Source organism: Falco biarmicus, chromosome 4 (assembly GCF_023638135.1).
Source record: "Falco biarmicus isolate bFalBia1 chromosome 4, bFalBia1.pri, whole genome shotgun sequence".
In the NCBI taxonomy this organism is placed as follows: domain Eukaryota; kingdom Metazoa; phylum Chordata; class Aves; order Falconiformes; family Falconidae; genus Falco; species Falco biarmicus.
In genome coordinates, this window is record NC_079291.1 from 66,755,757 (window position 1) to 66,774,874 (window position 19,118).

The 19,118-nt window shown below is 46.8% G+C and overlaps 2 protein-coding genes across 6 annotated transcripts in view; one reads left to right on the top strand and one right to left on the bottom strand.

Moving 5' to 3' along the window:
- Positions 1-8,083, bottom strand: part of MICOS13 (mitochondrial contact site and cristae organizing system subunit 13) — a 22,828-nt gene extending 14,745 nt beyond the window's left edge. For 2 of the 4 annotated variants that reach the window (XM_056336669.1, XM_056336671.1), the window contains exons 1-2: positions 7,937-8,083; positions 6,658-6,814 (exon numbers count right to left, since the gene is read on the bottom strand). In XM_056336669.1, the coding sequence (XP_056192644.1) occupies positions 6,658-6,814; positions 7,937-7,965 (186 nt within the window). In that variant the 5' untranslated portion in view covers positions 7,966-8,083. Of the gene's footprint in view, positions 1-4,518; positions 4,740-5,816; positions 5,869-6,657; positions 6,815-7,936 lie in introns of those variants that run through there. The other 2 variants (XM_056336670.1, XM_056336672.1) reach the window with 2 other exon arrangements.
- HSD11B1L (hydroxysteroid 11-beta dehydrogenase 1 like) lies at positions 6,821-18,442 on the top strand. 2 transcript variants are annotated; one of them, XM_056336667.1, is made up of 9 exons: positions 6,821-7,433; positions 8,793-8,840; positions 9,502-9,678; positions 10,914-11,044; positions 12,422-12,533; positions 14,698-14,789; positions 15,840-15,933; positions 16,784-16,949; positions 17,250-18,442. In XM_056336667.1, the coding sequence occupies exons 3-9, from the start codon at positions 9,594-9,596 to the stop codon at positions 17,428-17,430; spliced, it is 861 nt and encodes a 286-aa protein (XP_056192642.1). In that variant the 5' UTR covers positions 6,821-7,433; positions 8,793-8,840; positions 9,502-9,593; the 3' UTR covers positions 17,431-18,442. The 2 variants fall into 2 exon arrangements, with proteins under 2 accessions (XP_056192642.1, XP_056192643.1); XM_056336668.1 differs by lacking the exon at positions 6,821-7,433 and adding an exon at positions 8,106-8,294.
- Positions 18,443-19,118: the final 676 nt, after the last annotated feature.

A 19,118-nucleotide genomic window follows, 5' to 3' on the forward strand; every position in this document is an offset into this window, starting at 1 on the left:
AATAATGACTGTGAAAGTCATTATTACAAAATACCTGTGAGGCAAAAAGCTGAACACTGGAAAGCAGTGCTGGATGTTTACGCACAACTACAAAATGCACTGGGGAGTTTTTAGACCCACCTGCTAGTGCCAACTCTTTTGTGAGGAAGGTATTCCAGAACTGTCTCATATAGTGCCACCAGGCCACTCTGGCAGCATCCAGTGTCACCATGTTCAGAAAAAGATTCTGGTGAGCTGAACAAAAGAAAACACTTTTTTTTTTGCTGTGAGGGCAGTCAAACAGTGGTATAGGTCATCCAGAGATGCTGTGGAGTGTGCAAGAGTCCTCGTTAACCTGGTCCAGTTATTCTATATTATATTATATATAATTCTGTGAGTTGCAGCACAGGTACTCTCATTATTAACAAGTCAATTTTTACAGAGCCACTTTGCTCAGCAAAGGAATCTGATTAGCACCCTATCTTACCTACAATTATTTGTGTGGGCCACAAACTAAACTTGGCAAAGCATTTGACTTAAATCCAGCAACTGTATGAGAGGATCAGTCCCTTACTGAATGTAGACATTGCCATCGAGATGTAATAAGAGGAGAGCAGACGTACTGGGTCAGATGAGAAAGTCCTTCCCACTCACTATTCTTTCACTTTTAGAGGCAGGTGCATAAAGAAAAGTATGTCAGAACAAGGTGGACATTGAGCAACTGTTCGTCAGGTGATAAAAAATCCCCACGTCTGGCACTCCAGGGTTTAATGAGCTGCAGCTTCCAGCTGCTTCATTAGGCTTAAGAGCCACTGATGGACCCATTCTCCAGGAATTAACTTAAGCGCTTTTTAAAGCTATTTATACCTTAGCCAAATCCTCTGAAATCTCTTGACAGTAAGTTTCATCATAGATAATAACTATTTGTTAAAAAAGGAAGTAAAACCCCGGCAAATCCTTCTTCCTTTTTGTGTTTTCAATCTGCTTCCTAAGCTGAGTAAGCACTCAGCCAATTCTCCCTGCCTACCCCTAGCTGGGTCCCGGCTCGTTCTATAACTAGCAGACTGAACCAGTGTGACTGCGTTAGCACACCTGTGTGACAGAAACGCTGCCCCTGCTTCCAGCAGCGAGGACAACCTCTGTCCCTAGTTTTGGAAGCATGAGCAGCAGCTCTGGGACAGAGACCCAAGGACACAGAGGTTACAAGCTGTGTAGTGACAACAGCCCATCTGATATACGCACGGATGCTTCCTCCTGTGAAAAGGGAACAGATTCATACTGATGCTACACCACGTCGTAACAGCTTCTGCAACCTCATGCCACAATCCCATTGCCAAGGGTTAAAAACACAGAATAAATCTGTAACTCCACCTTACAAAAGCCCTCCAGTGCTCTTTAGAGATGCCTCGGCTGTGACTGAAAACTAACCTCTGGGAAGTTTTCATCAGCATTAACACTAAAACACGCAAGATCCACAAACTGAAGCATACTGCGGCCTAGCAAAACGTTTCACGCCGATACACTTGGCTCAAGTACTTTCCCTGTACTTGTATAACCCTCTCAGGCAAGCACGTGTGCCAGCCCATCCACCTGTTCCTCTACTAGCACGTTACTACAATGCCACACACTTCCTGCAGACACCAGCTTCCCTCGGCACAGTCTGGTGGCCAAACGTGAAATGTTTCACATCTGCCAGCATGTGGATGAAGACAGACCCAAAGCAAGAATGAGCGACTCCAGTTTAGATCATATCGAGCTGGAAGACGCTCCCAGTTTGAAGGGGAGCATCAGTGAAGGGTTTTGCTTCTCCACCTCAGACCAGCTTCCGAAGTGCCAGTAGGAAGGAGAAACTGAAGCATGGTGGGGGTGCGGATTCACAGCTTGGCTACAGTGCTGCTGCTGCTGAACTGTAGGAGTCTGGCAAACCACCTCCTGGTCTAGTTCCCCTTGCTTCAACTTTGATTCAGGAAAAATCTTATTAGGTATCTAATCACCCAGAGATGTTCCATCAGCAGCGGGTATCTACAGGAGGGCAGCTTCAAATGTCTATGACAAAGTACGCAGCATTTGAAAGGGACCTTCAAGACCTGTAAGGTCCAAGCTAGGTGACCCCTGAACTCCCTCTGGAGTCCAGCCTGCAGAGAACTGACCTTTAGTTTTGGCCTTTTTAGGTTTTTTTGTCCTCCAGAACTGTTGGTGGGTTGCACTTGAGAGTCTTTACTTTGCAGCAACCGGTACCATCTTCCTTTTGCAAGAACCCTTCCTAGCAAAGGCGAGAGACAACTGCAGGTAACGTATGAGCCGCTTCCGATTCCTGCCTTTTTGTGTCCTGGACGTAGCTGGAGGGGTTAAAAAGTGACATGCTGTTAGTGCAGATGCAGTTTTATGGCCTGTTCTAGGGAAAGCGAACAGCTCGCAATGCAGAAAACGTCGCAGGAGCCGTGGAAATCACTTCCCAGCTACTTCGTTAATGCCTTGAGGGGGAATGGGTGGCAAGACCGAATGCATGCATCAAAAGGATTTTGGAATGAATTACTGTCGATGTCCTGCTAATGAGCTACTGTGACTTCTAAATCTACCATGCTACATTCTTGTCCTCCATCCCTAGAAACACCACTGCGATAAAACATCTGTTTAGCTTTTACAGCAACCTTCATCCCTGGGATTGCCTCCTGGGATTGCCTACTAGCATTGCCACCGTGAGAACAAAATGTTCGTACCTAACCCATCACGATACAGACATTCATTTTGCTTACGTGAAAAAAAAAAATCCTCACAAAACTGACAGCAGGAATGAGTTGCCAGGAACCCACTTTCTGCCCAGGCCTTAATTTAACTGTACATTTCACATTTCAACAAAAAAAAAAAAAAAAAAAAAAAAAAAAAAAAAAAAAGCAGCATTGACTGCCTGTTCCACAGATATCTACCACCAGCAAATGATTTTCTTGCGGCTAACGGGTTCTTCTCTGTATGTCCCCGATACACAGTTCCATGTTCACGACAGTTCTTGCCAGAGTGAAATTCACCCTGTTTCTTGTGGTGATTTAACAGCTAGTTGTTACTTTCAGCTTCTTCCACAGCTACTTACATTTTGGCAGGGAACCAAGAAGAGCACTGTAATCTTTGTTCCTCCTCCCCTTCAGAGGAGCTATCAGTCTCCTATGGAAGAAGAGATGGAAAGCAAGAGTTCTCTCGCTTTCCAGGAAGCTCCCTTCCCATCTCCCATTTTGTATTGCTTCTTATCAGCAAACAAGGTTTCTGGTTAAAAAATAAAAAACAAACTAATTTCTGGTTTTATTCACGCAAAAACTAGAAGTAAGTCCGGTAGGAAAACAAAGCTTGGAGTCTCTAGGCATAAAAAAAATAATAAGGAAAGGAGAAAAACATCCATCTAGTTACTCAATGGCTAGTTTTGAGTTTAGCTCACGTTCATGTATGCGTTCACAGCTCAGCTGCAGACCAGCACTGTCCCTTTGCAAAGACCTGACAATACACAAAGACACAGTTGCAGTCGATGGGCTCTGTTCCTCAGTCACCTCTGCTCAATTCTTCACGTGGGCACTAGTTTTAAATAAAGTAGGAAAGCCCTCAGCCTCATTCTCCCTTCCATGGGGACCTCCGCTGTGACTGGAGACCCTTCCTGTTCCCATTTTCTCTCTTGCTCAATTGCCCAAAAGCTTTACTCAGAGGTGCCAGGATCTTAAAGGTAATTCCAGCCCCATTTTACAGGCATTTAAAGCAGCCAGCAGACAGAACACTTTTTCAAGCCAAGAGACAAACTGAATCCACTTAATTTTAGCCAACTGCTGGTAAAATCTGAAATCTAAACCCTTGCCTCCAAATAACCTATGCTGTGGAGCTGAGAATTCAGAACCAGGTGTAAATTTGACCGCACTACAGGTCACTGACTATGCATCCGAGGGCGTATTTGGGTCAGCTGGAAAATTTACAGTTAAACAACCACGTGATTTTGCTGCTCAAGCTCAGGTACTAGGTATAGCAATGCCCACAGGCCAAATAGCCTGGAAGAGGATGTTGCAAGCTTCCTATGACTTGCTAGACTTTTGTATAAGGCACTTATAAACTCCCCTTCTATTGCACCATGTCACCAACAACAAGTATTGTGACTAGTGTCAGCTACTCCCACTTGTGTGACAAGCCACAGACCACCTGGAGCAGCTTTCACGGCGTAACGTGCTCCCTGTCCAACAGACGCACTCCTTCCTCAGCCAGCTTGAAGACAAGTCCTTTATCTTTGGAATGACATCTTTTACTGTTACCTTAGATATGTTTTTTATATATATTTTTTTTTAACTACCGTTGGCTTGTTTTTAGATGCCATTCACCTTCAAGACTAATTCAACTTCAGAATAATCTGTTTCGTTAGCAAGCTTGGCAGCTTTAGAACAGGGGCTATACCTCAGCGTGTGGCCATCACTTCATTACAACTCATCCACGATCTCTGCTGAAGCCTCTGATCACCGGTAAGACAGATAGCAATTATTCCAGCCTGTGTGCTAAAACCAACCCAAATACAACTGGAAGTTCCAAAGTCTTTTATTGCAGCCCTTGCATGGCTGAGCTGCCCTCGAGAGGGATGGCCTATGCACCATCCCAAAGACAACGCAGGATGGAGAGAATGATGAACCCTGAAGAACGTGTTCATTTGATAAGATCCTTCACATACTTCCAGCCTTCCACAGTGTATTCAGAGGCCCTGGTGGGAGCTACAGACAAGGCAGACATGACTGTCTGCACTCCTGCAAGGAAAGCAGAGAAGAATTATCCCAAGAAGAGCATTATTCAAGCCAAATTTCCTAATGTTATTCTAGCATTGCAGATCTCTCTAAACACAGAGAGAAAAATCTAGCTCCATCTCAGCAGCTTTCAAACACACTGAGGCATGAATGATCCTTGGTTCAAGTACAGCTTTACTGTCTCGGTAGCGTTTGTGACAAAAATTCCAACTTCAGGATCAATTTAAGGGATAAACAATTGCAAAACTGAAACAAAGAATTGACTTAAGTTGCATTTTACTTCTGGCCTTGTCACAGACTCCATGGGTGATGTTGGACCTATCACAGTATTTGTGGACCATGTTTCCCCACAATTACACGAAGACGTTTTGCTACACCATAAAACCCATAAATTAACCCACTAGGTATTTATAGTATGTTTTGGCCTTCAAACAAGATCTCTAAAATTCTAATAATAATGGGAATGCTCATTCCTTCTGAAAATTCAGAAGCTGAATTCAGACATAGTAGCATCTGAAGAGTTTATAAAACTCTTCAACCTTGAACCAATCTTAAGAAAGGTAAACCTTCCTTAAGAATAAGTCCTCATTTAGTTTTATGTTCTAGTTCCCCTGGTCACTACCAGTGCTGATGAACTCACCGGTGCATAAACTCTATCTATTTATTGTGGGGGCCACAGGCCTCCCCAAACACTTCACTGAAACATTCAATCTTAGATTCTAGGGTGGCATAGGCATGCCTGTCTTGGGGCACAGCAGGGCAGCAAGCTTTCTAGGTAAAAGAAACACCAGCTCCTCTGGTTAGAAAAGGCAGACAGGTTGATGGGCACACATCCTCCTTATTTCAGACTTGGAACAACAAGAAATTAAGTCCAAAGTCACTCAGTGTGCTAGTGGTAAAACCTGGAGCAGAATACGCTTCCATAGTCCCACTCCCAATGCTCCTTCCACCAGACTGTAACATCTACTGCCTCCTTGTCCACCATGCAATTTAGGAGGACAGTACTGAAACCAGATTGGTACAAGCTACATCACTCTTGGCCCTTTGCTCCTTTCACTATTTGGTGAGAAGTTATTTTACCTTTATTCCAGGAATCAGAGGGGGAAAAGTCAAATTTTGGAGTGGGTGGGAGCTAGAAAGAGAAAGAGACCAAAAATCAGCGCTTTGAGGGGTTTCACTTATAACAGGATTCATATCACCTTGGAGAAGCCTTTTGACCTCAGATCTTAAAGCTACTTAAGATGCCTACTCTCCATAAATCTCAAAAGGGATCAGAAGTGAAGCTTAAAGTCTGGACTTTGCTCTTTCCCCCAGTATAAAGTCAGGGCAGAAGGTAGCACTTATCATTTGGATGCTCCTAAAAATTACCTCCATAGCTATCTCCTTACAGTTAATCTGTTAGTTTAGAATAGTCTCTAACATGAAAAATGTTTTTCAGACTTTCAGCAAAGGCTTCTCCTGGTCTGAGGATTTTAAAAACTACAAATCGCTTGAAGAGAAGAGCCTCTTCAGGCAATTTAAATTCAACTTGATGAACTGTTAGCAGCTTGAGAAATTGGCAGGAGAATCTTTTCATTAATTTTTTCAAAAACGTCGGAACCTTCAGAAGTAGCTTAGGAATTCATTTCACTACGTAGTGAAATGTCTCCCAGAGCATGCCTGCAATCCCCTCCTTGACCCTGCATGGGCTAGTTACCCCTTCTCCTTTGAAGTAACATCTGTGATCAGTATCTCTCCCCTAAATTTAAAATTTTACCCTCCTTCCATTTCAGCGCTCTCCAAACTATTCTCAATACGAAATCCAGCTTCAACAGCAGAACTCCTGTCAGCATCACTGGAACCAGAATATCACCCCAATGGTTTCTTCTCATTCAGAGAATGCATTTGTTTTGCCGACTGTGTTCATATGCACAGTCCTTACCTCCCAGCCTATGTAACTTGTCCACTCTTGGATAGCTGGAGGCAGCGCTGCTTGAGCCTTTTTGAGGGCTTCAGCACCTTGTGTGCTACTGCCCAGAAGCCCCTGATCATACGCCACATAAACTGCAGCTCCAGCCAGGCCTCCTTTGATGACAAACCTGAAAGAATCAAAAGCAACAACAGTTCAGTCCAGGTTATGACTCTCAATGCGTCTCTCTCGGTAGGTTGTGCCCATCAAAGGGAGGGTATCAATAAAGCAACGTGAGGGTCACAAATACGCCACTGTCATGTCTTACCCCAGACAAAAAACAGCAGAAAAGTATCTAGCTACCTTCCTTTTCTTCCTAGGCCAAATATTCCCTGTCAGCCCCTTGAAACAACACCCATCCACATTTTATCAGTAGTTTTCAAGAAAAAATGAGAGGGTGTCAAATACCTCAGCGTATGCGCCACTTATTAAATCTGAGAATCACTGGCATATACCTGGGATAAAAGGAACTAAGGATATTGCAATGGGTCAGACATCCATGCTTATTATGCAGTTCTTGCCATCTTGTTAATAAGTAATCTGATTAATCTGACAGACACCAATATCTTGTTAAGCTCCTTAGAGTCTGGTTAACACCTGGCCATGCCTGTTCCTGCACTGCCTGGGCTTTTAAAGTTTCTCAGTAGACTGCACAGTGTGCAAACACTAGTTTTACAACTGTAGTAGCAACCTGCAAAAACAGAAGACAGGAAGATAATATTTGACCTTCATTTACGTTTTCATTATAGGTAAGAGATCTGGGGAGACCGACTTTTTCAAATTCACAGGGTGGGGAACTGTTTCCCCTTGGGAAAAGAAAACAAAACGAAAAAGCTATTGCACACCTTGAGGAAACCCACCCACCCACCCAGACAAGGGCTCGCCCGGGAGCAGCAACCGCCCAGGGCCGCCAGAGGAGCGATCGCGGCCGCAGCCCCCGGCTTGCGGGTACCTCGGGCCCTGGCAGCGCCTCCCTGCCGGCTGCCGCCCCCCGCCCGCAGCCCCCGGCCGGCACCCCCGGCCCGGAGACCCCCGCCTCACTGCACCGATTCGCCCTGGCCCCGAGAAACCGGCCAGGCCCCGGGGGCAGCCGTCGGTCCTGGGCAGGCGAGGCCAAGGACGCGGCGGGGCCGGGCCGGCCGGGGCCTGCGGGAGGACCGATGGGGCCGGCGCCCCCCGCGGGGGATGGAGGGGGGCGGGCAGGGCGCCGGGCGGGCTCCCCGGGCCGGGCAGCGCGGGCGCGGGGACTCACTTGACGGCGGGCACGAGCCTGGCGGCCATGACTGCGGCGGGGGCAGCGCGCGCCTCCCCGCCCCGCGGGGGCCTTCGGGAACTGGTCACGTGGTCGGACGGCCCCGCCTCCGCGGTTGCCACAGCAACCCCCTCCAGGCGCGCCCCTCGCTGCCCTGCACCGGCCTGTCGCGCTGTGTCGCGACGCGGCGTCCGTACGGCAGCGGGCCCGGGGCTTCGGGCCCGTTGTTCGTGACCAGGCGGCACCCCGGGCCCCTGCGAGGGAGGTGCCGGCTACCCCGCGCCGCGGCCTGGCCCGAGCGGGGCCTCCCGCCCTGCCGCGGGAAGATCCTTTGCTTCGGCGCAGCTGTATTCGCTTGGTCCGTTTTGTCTCTCTCTCTTTAATTTTTAATTAATAGAGCTCCCAACCTTTTGCTCGACGGGCTTATGTGAAATTTGGCCGAGGCAAGGCTGCCTCTTGCGTTTGGGAAGCACCGCAGCTCTCCGTGCCAGCATACACCTCTCCGTATTTTTTTCTTGATGCTAATAAAAACCCCAGACAGGTTCAAACCAGAATGTGTTTGCTGTCTTACTTACCTTTAAGCAAATATTACATGGCCTGAATTGCCGATACTCTGGTGACCGGGATCCCTTGTTTGTAGTAGGGGAGTAGAATTAGATGCAATGAATAGAAATAGAAATAAAAATAGTAAACACGTGCTGTGTTGGCAAATCACATTAGGCTTTTAACTTAAACCCCTTGACTTCCAAATCTCCCCGCGGACTTCTCAGCTTCAAAAATATCCACAATACTCTCTCAGAACCTTCCAGCTACTGGAGTTGATACATGTTCCCATTTTCCCTCTTATCTTCTCCAGGCCCCAGTCCTGCGAAGACCCCTGTCAGTGACCATCTCTGTGCCCTGGGTAAGACTGTTGATTTCATTATCTCACTAAGCGTTAGCCATACCCTGATAAGCCATCCCCCCCCCCCCAAAAAAAAAAAAAAAAAAAGGTACTGTTAAACATTTTAGGAGTGAGGAATGAGGAATGAGTGCTGACTCCACAAGTTCCTATGGAATGCTCATTAGGGACAGACATTTTAAAAAGTATTCCCCCAGTCCACTTTGTTTAAGACTGAATGCCAGACTGGTTGTCCTGGGGCAAATGAAAGGCCAAGAAAACTGTAATTGAGCAAGGCAGGAAGACAGACAGTTTCTCGAGCTTTCTCCAGACCTGTTTGCTGTCCTCTTTGGATCCCTTCCTCTTGTATGAGAGCGGGTTTCATTGTCTTCAGGCCTGCAGCTTTCTGTTTTTCATCCTGCCAAGGTTACTTCTCCTGCTTGGCACAGCATTTCTTGGGCAAGTGCAAACCAGTCCCAGGGCTGTGGTGTTCCCTCCCTTCAACAGGGAAGGAGTAACTTCTTTGCAGCTTCTTACCAAAGTGTTGATTGTCCGTGTCCTCGCTATCTTTCATTCTTGACAAAAGTGACCGGCTCCCAGTGGAGAGATTTCTCAGGTGGAGTCTCAGTTCTACACAGCACCTCTCATACACAGGACAGAAGAGGACTTTACATGCCTCTTGCAGGTTGGCTTCCAGGATCAGAGGAAGGATCACGGTATTTTGGCTGGAGTGCTCAGCTTCAAGACTTCGCTTTATTCTTCACAACTCGGAGGGATATGAAGCCAGTCGGGAAAGTGCTTTGTGCTACAGGGATTGTAGCTGGGCTTCTAGCTTTCTTCTGGAAAGACCCTTTTAACGCAGGTAGGTTTACCAGGGCGTTCATTCCAAACTAGAATTTAAGTTGCATAAGAGAAGAGGTTGAATTTCCAAGCTCTGACTGGTGGTCTCATTCCTGCCTATGGTCTTACCAGAGATGGTGCCCCCAAAGCAATGCTTCATTCCCAGCAACAAAGAGAAGCTTGAAACAAAGAGGAGGACAAAATGGTCTAACAGCACTTACAAGGGATCCTGCTGTCTTATGTGGGGAAAAAAATGACATGGACCTTTGCCATTGCCTTTCTTTTTTCTTGTTTTGATTGCAAACTCCTTGGGGTTCAGAACCATGTCTATAGATGTGCAGTGCCTGGCAGAAGAGGGCTGACATGTCTCCAGACTGATGGCAAAGAATAAATGATATGCAGAAGGCAGGAGGCCCAGAGCCTGGTTTATGTTGTACGTTTTTTTATAATGTGAAAACTGACTTCATCCATGAAACGTATTGGTCTGGTAACCCAGGCAAAGGGCACGTGACACAGGTAGCTTGCATAATTTTATCGTTATTCCCTATCAGTGATAGCCTAGGCATAATGTCCTCAACAAACACAGTAATAAAACACACCTCTTGGGCAGTTGGGCCTGGGGATTGTTCCATGGCAACTGAGCCATGCTGGCTGCCCATTTTTATCCATTATCCAACTCCATGGAAGAATGCTGAGCTGGGGAGGAGGGATGGCGATGGTGAAGCCAGGCTTGGCTGTTCGGTTTCTCACCTACCAGCTGCTGAGTGAAGTGGGTCAGGCTGAGCCTCCTGCTCCATGACAGAAGTATGGACCTGGGGGCTGTCAGGATGGAGGAGGGAACTGTCTGTTGCATGTTAGCGGAGCTAGGCCGACCTGCGTGCTACGTGCTGGAGCTTGTTGAGCTAGCCAAGCTTCACTGTGACCCAGGCCAAACCAGATCAGTGTGGCTGGCAACTTGACGCAAGGTGGCTGATGACAAACTTTTGTTGTAGGCACCTGTCAGAACAGAAAAGTCGCTCATCGTTCGAAGATTAGGTGATTTTTGATTATTTTCAGTCTAGCAAGAATTGGAAGGTATTGTTAATCTCATGGCTTCTTCAGGTTGGTCCTGCCTCTTCTAGTTTTGAAGAAGCATCAGGACTTCTGAGTACCTGCACACACGTTTCTGCTTTAGAGCTCTGTCAATAGTTAAGGGCAGCTCCTCTGCTACTTCCTTCACATTCTTATATATCTTTTCTTCTCTTTCCCATAAATAAGAGAGCTTATCTGGTGCCCGTGTTCTGCTGACTGGAGCCAGTGCTGGGATTGGAGAGCAGATGGCATATCATTATGCCAGATTTGGTGCTGAAATTGTTTTGACTGCTAGGAGGGAAGCTGTGCTGCAGAAGGTAAGAAGCTCCTTGTATCAGGGAAGACATAAGAGATTTGGACTTTTACCAAAAAAGCAACTGCAACAACAAATTAATTGTCAGCATGATAAATTTTCTTTCAGAACTGTTGTTAAGCAAAACCAGCTTAGTTATTTTCGAAATTCTTTCCACTTATGCAGAAAGATGGAACATGCCAGTGATGTGTTTTGAGCCTGATTTGCTGGCAGTGTCCTGTGCCATTCTTCTCTGTAACTGATCTCCTGGATGGACTGCTTTGTGTTGCCACAGACCAGTGCCTGCTGCAATGTGCCAGTTTTTTCTTGCCAGAAGGCAGTAACACTGCATACTGGGAGGTGTAACCCAGAAGGGAGGTTGGCCTGTACAGGAAGATGCATATACACGGCCTGAACTTTTTACTGCCTGAACGTTTACACGAGGAAAGGGTACAAAGCTGTGTCTGTGGAAGTTCAGATTGGATGTTAGGAAAAGATTCTTCACTGAGAGGGTGGTCAGACATTGGAACAGGCTCCCCAAGGAGCAGCGGTCACAGCACCAAGCCTGTCAGAGTTCAAGGAGCATCTGGATGATGCTCTTAGTCATATGGTTTAGTTTTAGGTAGTCCTGCAAGGAGCAGAGAGTGGGACTCAGTGTTCCTTATGGGTTCCTTCCAACATGAGATATTCTGTGATTGTATGAACTACAATTCCTGTGTGATATTTTGCAGCTTTTCAGAATCCAAACAGTTCTGTTTAAAGACTCAAACCTTTTTGTAAGTTAAATAATTATTTACCAGCTTGAATAGATGAGACTCCTTCATTTGTAGTTTATAACATGGGACAATATTTAGGGAAGGTATCTTATAAACTGCAGGGACAGGTGACTTGCAAGGGAAGTTCCTCACTATGCAGTGGTGCAAAAGGAGAGCTGGGGACAGTGAGCTTAAAAATAGTTCTTAATGCCTGGAAGGCATTATTTCAGCAAATAGCTAAACTGCGTATCATCGCTGAGCACCTTCACATACTCAACATAGCAAAGGAGCTATGAAAGATGAATACTGCTAGAGCCTTACCAGCTACTTAAGTATCACACTTATTCTGGAAGAGTTCTCCTGAAGAAGACTGTCAGGTCAATCTTGACCCTTTTCCAAGGTAGATTGAATCTGCATCTTGCTGAGAGTTACCTCTATGTAACTGTCTGGTTAAACTGAGTCTGGACGCAAAGTAAGCTCTCTGTGGGCTGAATAGCAGTAGATCTAAAATTAAAGTGTCTCTGTCCAGAATTGCCTGTCACTGACTGTAGTGTGGGGGAAAAAGTGCCTTACAGTGCCCTTATTTCTATTCTTTTCCCCCCAATCCATATTGTTTAATTTTCGTGTGTGTGTGTTCTTTTTTAAAGGTGGTGGAGAAATGCCTGACGCTTGGAGCAAAGAAAGTATTTTATATTCCTGCAGATATGTCTTCCCCTTCAGAGCCTGAAAGGGTGGTTCAGTTTGCTGTCCAAAAGCTGGGTAAGCATCTTGGGCATCTTTTTGGCTTTCAGGTGTATAGACAGTTCTCATTCCAGCAGGAAGCTCCTAGATCTTCTCCAAGATCCTTACCGAGGAGGATGTTTAGGACAGAAGGGTGTGGGGTTTGCAAATACCAGTCTGGATGTGGTCATCTTTTTAGCTGCCTTTCATGGGGAGGGCATGTCTTTTGCTAGAGGAGAAAAGTATGCAGGGAGCACTTGCTCACAGCACTTCACTAAAACCACACCGCAACGGCTGCAGTACCTCACCTGTCACAGGGTACCACATATACACACATTTGTCGTATGTGAGTGGGGACCCCTGCACACCCCCGACCCTGAACACAGCGCCTTGTGTTGAGACAGGCAGAAACTGGGAGGTCTGAAAGCAGTGACCTGCCTCTGGAGCAAAGCTCAGTCTGAGACTGTATGGAAGGGGAAGGTAGTCCAATTTAAACCAGGACTGATTCACACTACTCCCACTCTCATGCTTTTGCATTCACTCATTCACGCAAGCAACACGATGTTTATGACCCAGTACCCTGGCCAAGCTTACCTGTGGTGGTACAAAGGACAAGGGATGCCCACTGTCGGGTCCTCATCGTGTTTTCCGGGTTCTTGATTGGCAACCATGTGCTGCTTTTTGATTGTTGTTGTGGTTTAAGCCTAGCTGGTAATTAAGTAGCATGCAGCCGCTCACTCAATCCCCCCCTCACCCAGAGGGATGGGGAGGAGAGTTGGAAAGGATTGTAAAACTTGAGGGTTGAGATAAGAACAATGTAATAATTGAAATAGAATAAAAATGAAAGAACAATAATAACAATGTAACAGTTATAATTAAAAGGGAGAGGGACAGAATAAAATCCAGAGGGAAGGGAAGAAAGAAACATGTGGTGCACAATGTGATTGCTCACCACCCACTGACCGATGCCCAGCTAGTCCCCAGGCAACAATCTGCCTGCCCCACCAACCCCCCAGGTAGATACACCAGGCATGACATCCCATGGTATGGAATACCTCTTCGGCTAGTTGGGATCAGCTGGCCTGGCTGTGTCCCTCCAGCCTTTTCACTAGCGAGGCCTGAGAAACTGAAAAGTCCTTGGCTTAGTGTAAACATTACTTGTCACAGCACTCCCCAAACTAGCCAGCTACAACAAGGTCTTTTACCATCTCATACCAACACACTCTTCATGCCAGTCCCTCTGCTGCCTTCTCCTAGTCTCTCCTCACCCAGGGCACACATGCTCACTCTCTCTTCTCTTTGATTCTTCCTACCCTCTCTTCCTTGGCTGCCTAACCTCTTAACAGAACCAGCCACAGCTGCACCTTATCTACATCAGCCAACCCACCGCCCCTGAAGCCAGCCCACAGTTGTATATTTATCAATGCTAATTAACTCAGCTTCATTCCTCTACAATTACTTAGCAGCAACTAAAAACATCAGTGCGTTATAAACATTGTTCTCGCCTCAAAGCCAAGACATAGCACCGTACTAGCTCCCAAGAAGGTAATGAACTCCATCCCAGCTGAAACCAGGACAATTATCTTTTGTGCCCTGTAGGAGTTGAGTGATTATGATGCTTTGCCTCTCTATCTTGTCTCATTTGGGTCAGACTGTCATTAGGCAGCATTTTCTGTTATATTCACTACCCTTTTGTCCATTTTTTTTGAGTGTCTCAATTACTTCATTATGCTCTTGGTTTTACTGATGTGGGTGTCTTAAGAAATTGTGTGTAAATATGCTGTGGTCTGGATGACCTGCCAGTCCAGGGGCTATCAATTAATAACTTTTCTTTTAAATCTTCTGCTGTTTCTGCTGATACATTCCCATACTAATTGTAATTTTTCTGTTACAAATTTGTATACTTATAACTTTGAAAATAGTTTACCACCAGAAGTATGTTCCAAGTCTGCATTACCCTGAAACATCGTTTCAGAGAGCTGCTGTCAAAGAAGAACATCTTTCCTTCCAATTCTACCCTCGAGAAGAAGGCAAAGCTGCTCCCAGGTGGACACATTTTGTGTATCTTCATGGATAAGTGCTTTCTAGCTGCCTGAGGGAACAGCTGGTTCGTTCAGCCCTCCTGCTGGCATTTCTGCTGGGTTCCTTGGTTCCTGGGTCGGGGATGGCCCCTTGTTTCACTGCTTTTTCTCCTGTCCCGCAGGGGGACTGGATTACCTGGTATTGAACCACATTGGCGTGACCCGTTTCCAAATGTGGGCTGGAGATGTGGAATACACCCGCTGGCTCATGCAGGTGAGGTTTCCCAGCAGGAAGAGCTCAGCTGGGATGGGGTGAGTCTGGCTTCTCCTGGGACAGCTTTGGGAGGCTCAGAGGCACATTCAAGTCTATGTCAATGGGTAAGAACAAATGTTTTACTTCACTGGTGTTCCAAGCCAAACGGTTTGGAAGCTTTGTTGCTAGACAGGTGTTTAGCTCAGTTGTGTATGTGCGCAGAGGAATGTCTGGGAAGAACTTCACTTCTTCCTTCTGTCCTTGTTATCTCCCCTTAAAGCGGGACTGTTAGGGATTGATGGATAGCTAGGGGCAGCTCTGCAAGGTATGTCTAGCTTATGAGGGCCAACAGGTGGGGAGCAAGCACTTCCTACGAGTCTATAGCAAGTGCACATGTCATTGCAGAACACAATAAGGCTGTTTGAAATGGTGTTTGCTGTTTGAGTCTGCTCTCAGATTCAGAGTTTTCTTATAGAATCACTTTGGTACCAGATTTTGGAACCATGAAGAGCTGTTTTCTTGATTCAGTCTTCTTAGGTCAGGTGAGTCATATTCATTCTGTTTCATGTTGGAAGGAGCCTGTTTGCTGGAGAGAAGGGAACTTGGGATCACAGGTAAGAGATTTCTTACAAGTTAGAGAGCAGTCAAGCTCAGAAGAGATGCTGAATATTATGCTTTGTCATTGTCTGAGCTCAGTCAAGAGAAACTCAAAAGGAGAGCAAATTGAGACGCTACTGGTGTCCTTGTTGCTGGATAGGGATTGCAGAGTCAAGAATAGCATATAGAGAAATCAGGGACAGCTAACTGTTTCTTCTCAAGAAATCTGTATGTTAAAGCCCAGGAATAACCTTTGCTCTGACTTTTCTCCATTGCTTTTTCTGGAATCTGAAAGACTCATGGATGCAATGTTTGTCCCCATCTTCATAGAGATGATTCTTTTCACTTGATGCTTGAAAACGCAAATTCAAGCCACGCTCCTTTCTATGTGACCACTGTATTGGCTTTTTTGCCTCATGCTGGCCTTCCCTCCAAACCTTCTTGCTTCTTCCGTGTCTACTTTTATCATTCCAGGTGAATTTCTTCAGTTACGCAGCACTTGCAACAGCAGCTCTTCCCACCCTGGAGAAAAATGAAGGCTCTCTGGTGGTAGTTTCTTCCCTCACAGGTTAGTGTCTTAGACTGGTGTAAGCGCTGGCCTTATGAAAACAAGGATTCCCAGCACATCGTGTTTCTCTGTGTCCTTCGACCCTTCAACACGTTTTCAAGCTGTGCCTTTTACAGTAGCAAGCAGGATGGTGCTGGCTGGCCTTCTTGTTTTCTGGAAGAGCTTTCTGTGTTGCAGCATTTTGCATTCCCTTGGAACTTTGTTCATCATGTGGCCAGATCTGCTGCTTTGGCTCCTGTCCCTCACAGCCAGGCCCATCTCTCCTGCATTTCTGACACAGCATTAAGACCATCCTGCCACTTCAAGGCCCTCTGGCTTTGGCCAGCCTGAATTAGCAGGCTGCTGAGTAGCTACACCTACTCTACAGGGTGGAAAGGCAGGAGAAAGTCTTCGGTGTGTGCTCAAGGGAGCTGCATCACTATATACAAGTTTATAGAGTATGGCTTATCCCTGCCTTGTGACATCAGGTGCTTTGGTGCCAGCAAAATGTCATGGCCAGATGCACCAGCATGTGACCCTATCCATGTGTTTGCATGTGATGGGGGAGGGGAGCTGCGGGTAGAGCAGCACACTGGGCTTTTTAGCCCAGCATATGACCTGGTTACTGTGTAAGTTAAAAGAAATTTCCTTCCCTTATCCACGTACGTGGTGGCTGTTGTGCTGGAGTGTGCTCACACGAAGCGGCATAATTTTCTAAGTGTGTGTGACTAGAAATAGAGGGAAACTCACCTGAACAGAACATGGGTTGATGCGACGTGGCAAAGCCTCTGTCTTCGCTGAGGTTTCCTCTCCATGGCACCATCCTCCTTACAGCCACTTTCCTGGTGTTTTCCATTCTCTCCCTTTCCAGGGAAAATACCCACTCCCTTCACCACTTCTTATTCTGCCACCAAGTTTGCACTGGACGGATTCTTCAGCTCACTGCGTCACGAACTCATCATGCAGAAGAGAAACATCTCTATCACACTGTGCATCCTGGGCCTGATTGATACTGATACAGCATTAGAGAATACCAGGTGTGTATTTGGAGGATGACGTAGGAGTCTGGGAGGGAGTGTGTCTGCAGGAACATGTCTCTTCTTGAAAGCATGCAAAAATGCACCATAACTATGTTTAAGATAGCGTGTGCATCTGTTTGGGTGTGCAAGAAAACTAATGGGAAGAGTGTGTCACCTTGGGAACATCATGGGGGTTGTGTACGTCCACCCAAGCATGGAAGAGGAGCATGCAGAACTCTGTAGGCAGGCAGTCTGCACAGTTAAAAACACACCAAGGGTTGGCTGGCTTTGAGTGATCCTCTGACTGTTTCCTTCCAGGGGCAAAGTGCACCTGACTGCTTCTCCTGCTCCTGAAGCTGCACTCGCCATCATCCGGGGGGGTGCCATGCGGGTACAGGAGGTTTTCTACCCATGGTGGCTGCAGCACGTGTGCTGCCTCTGGGTTTTGTTCCCCAATAACCAGATTTTACAGAGTTACTATAACTACAGCAGTCCTTGAGGGATGCCCAGTCTCCTCTCCCATCCTGCATCCTTTGTTATCACCCTCGTCCCACTCAAGCAGTGGTGTCGTGCCTGAGCAGGGCAGCAGTGGTGGCCAAGTAACCTTAGCTCTTTTCAGAAGACTGTTCTTGGTCTCCCTCTCATCCCGCTTCAGCCGCAGTTCTGATCTTTTTGCCCGTCCATCAGAGACCTTTCCCACGGTCCCCTCTGCCTTAGCCCTCCACCCATCTTCCCTCCTTCAGCCTCACCGACCTGCTTGCACTGCCTCCAGTGTTCTCCCAGCTCCAGCTTTAACCTCGGTCTGTATGGGATGTCCTGGAATATCTGTACATTCCTGGGACACCCTGCTCCACTGCTTCATTGTTTTGTAGGCTATGTGATCCTTCTTGCTTCCTATGAGTAGAATTTTAATCTCCGTTTTAATTAAAACTATTTTTTTTAATGTGTTGGTGTTACTTGTCGATGCTTCCTCTGTGAAGGAAGGCTGGTGACCTGACCTCTGTGAGCACAGGCCTGTTGGTGCGTGTTTGCTGACTGCACAGGACCCGTTAAATCAGCTCTTCCTTGCTGTAAATGCCAAGACGGGTTGATAATTCCTGCACTGAGCAAGAGAAAGAATGTGGAGGGAATTCTTCCCTGACACCTTGTATTGGGTCTGGCTGAGCCCCCAGGGCTGTCTCTCCAACCTCCCCCCCATCACCAGGAGGCTGGGGTGGACAAGATCTTGGGAGGGGACATAGTCAGGACAGGTGACCCAAAGTGACCAACAGGGTATTCCACACCACGTGGCGTCTGCTCAGATATAAAAGCTAAGAGGAAGGAGGAGGAAGCGGGGATGTTCCTTATTTACCATGTTTGTCTTTTGGAGTAACCACTCTGCGCTGCGGCCCTGCTTCCTGGGAAGTGGCCAGACATCGCCCGCCGATGGGAAGTAGAGAACATCTTTTGTTTTCCTTCACTTCCACATGTACAACTTTTGCTATTGCTTCATTAAAGTGCCTTTATCTTGACCCACAAGGTTTTTTTTTTTTTTCTGTCTTATTTTCTCCCCCCACCTTCTGCTGAGGAAGGGAGTGATAGAGCGGTTTGGTGGGCACCACACGCATTGCTCTGGATATGTGTCGTGGGTTGTAAGTTCTAGCAGCTAAGAAAAAGCAGTCTCTGCTTAAATCCTGCCGGGCTGTGGATGGATAAAATATCCTGTGTGGGCTCCTTGGTGTCTGAGAGGCTGGTTATTGCGTGGAGCGTTCCTGTCTGCAGTGCACGAATCCTGAAGCAGTATTTAGTAGCTTTGAAAGCTGACTGTTTTGTAGAAGCTGGTTAACGGCTTTGGTGTTTACTGGAACAGCCAGGTATTGCTAAAAAACAGGCTGGTCTAGGGGATACAGAACTAAAATGGAGTGTGCAGAGCCTTGCCAACCGCAAACTTTCTTCCCTCATAGCTGGGCTTCTCCAGGGAGAAAAAACCCCAACAGGTTGAGGGGTACAGTCTAGGCAGTGAGAGGTGGCTTCCTGAGGTCACCGCGTGTCCCCCTCCTCCTTTGCTCTGTGGACAGCAGGGTGCTAGACGAAGTGCACTCTTGTTCTGAGCTAAATATAAAACTTGGGTGCCTGCAAGTGACATCACCGCAGCCTGAGTTCTTATTCTTGTTTCTGGAAATGGTGTGTGGCACTTCTAGTTGCAAG

Excerpts from the sequence above, each read along its gene's own strand:
- HSD11B1L (XM_056336667.1), top strand. The coding sequence starts at position 9,594 with ATGAAGCCAGTCGGGAAAGTGCTTTGTGCTACAGGGATTGTAGCTGGG. Across the intron at positions 14,790-15,839 it reads ACACCCGCTGGCTCATGCAG|GTGAATTTCTTCAGTTACGC; the intron begins GTGAGGTTTCCC and ends TTATCATTCCAG. Across the intron at positions 16,950-17,249 it reads ACAGCATTAGAGAATACCAG|GGGCAAAGTGCACCTGACTG; the intron begins GTGTGTATTTGG and ends GTTTCCTTCCAG.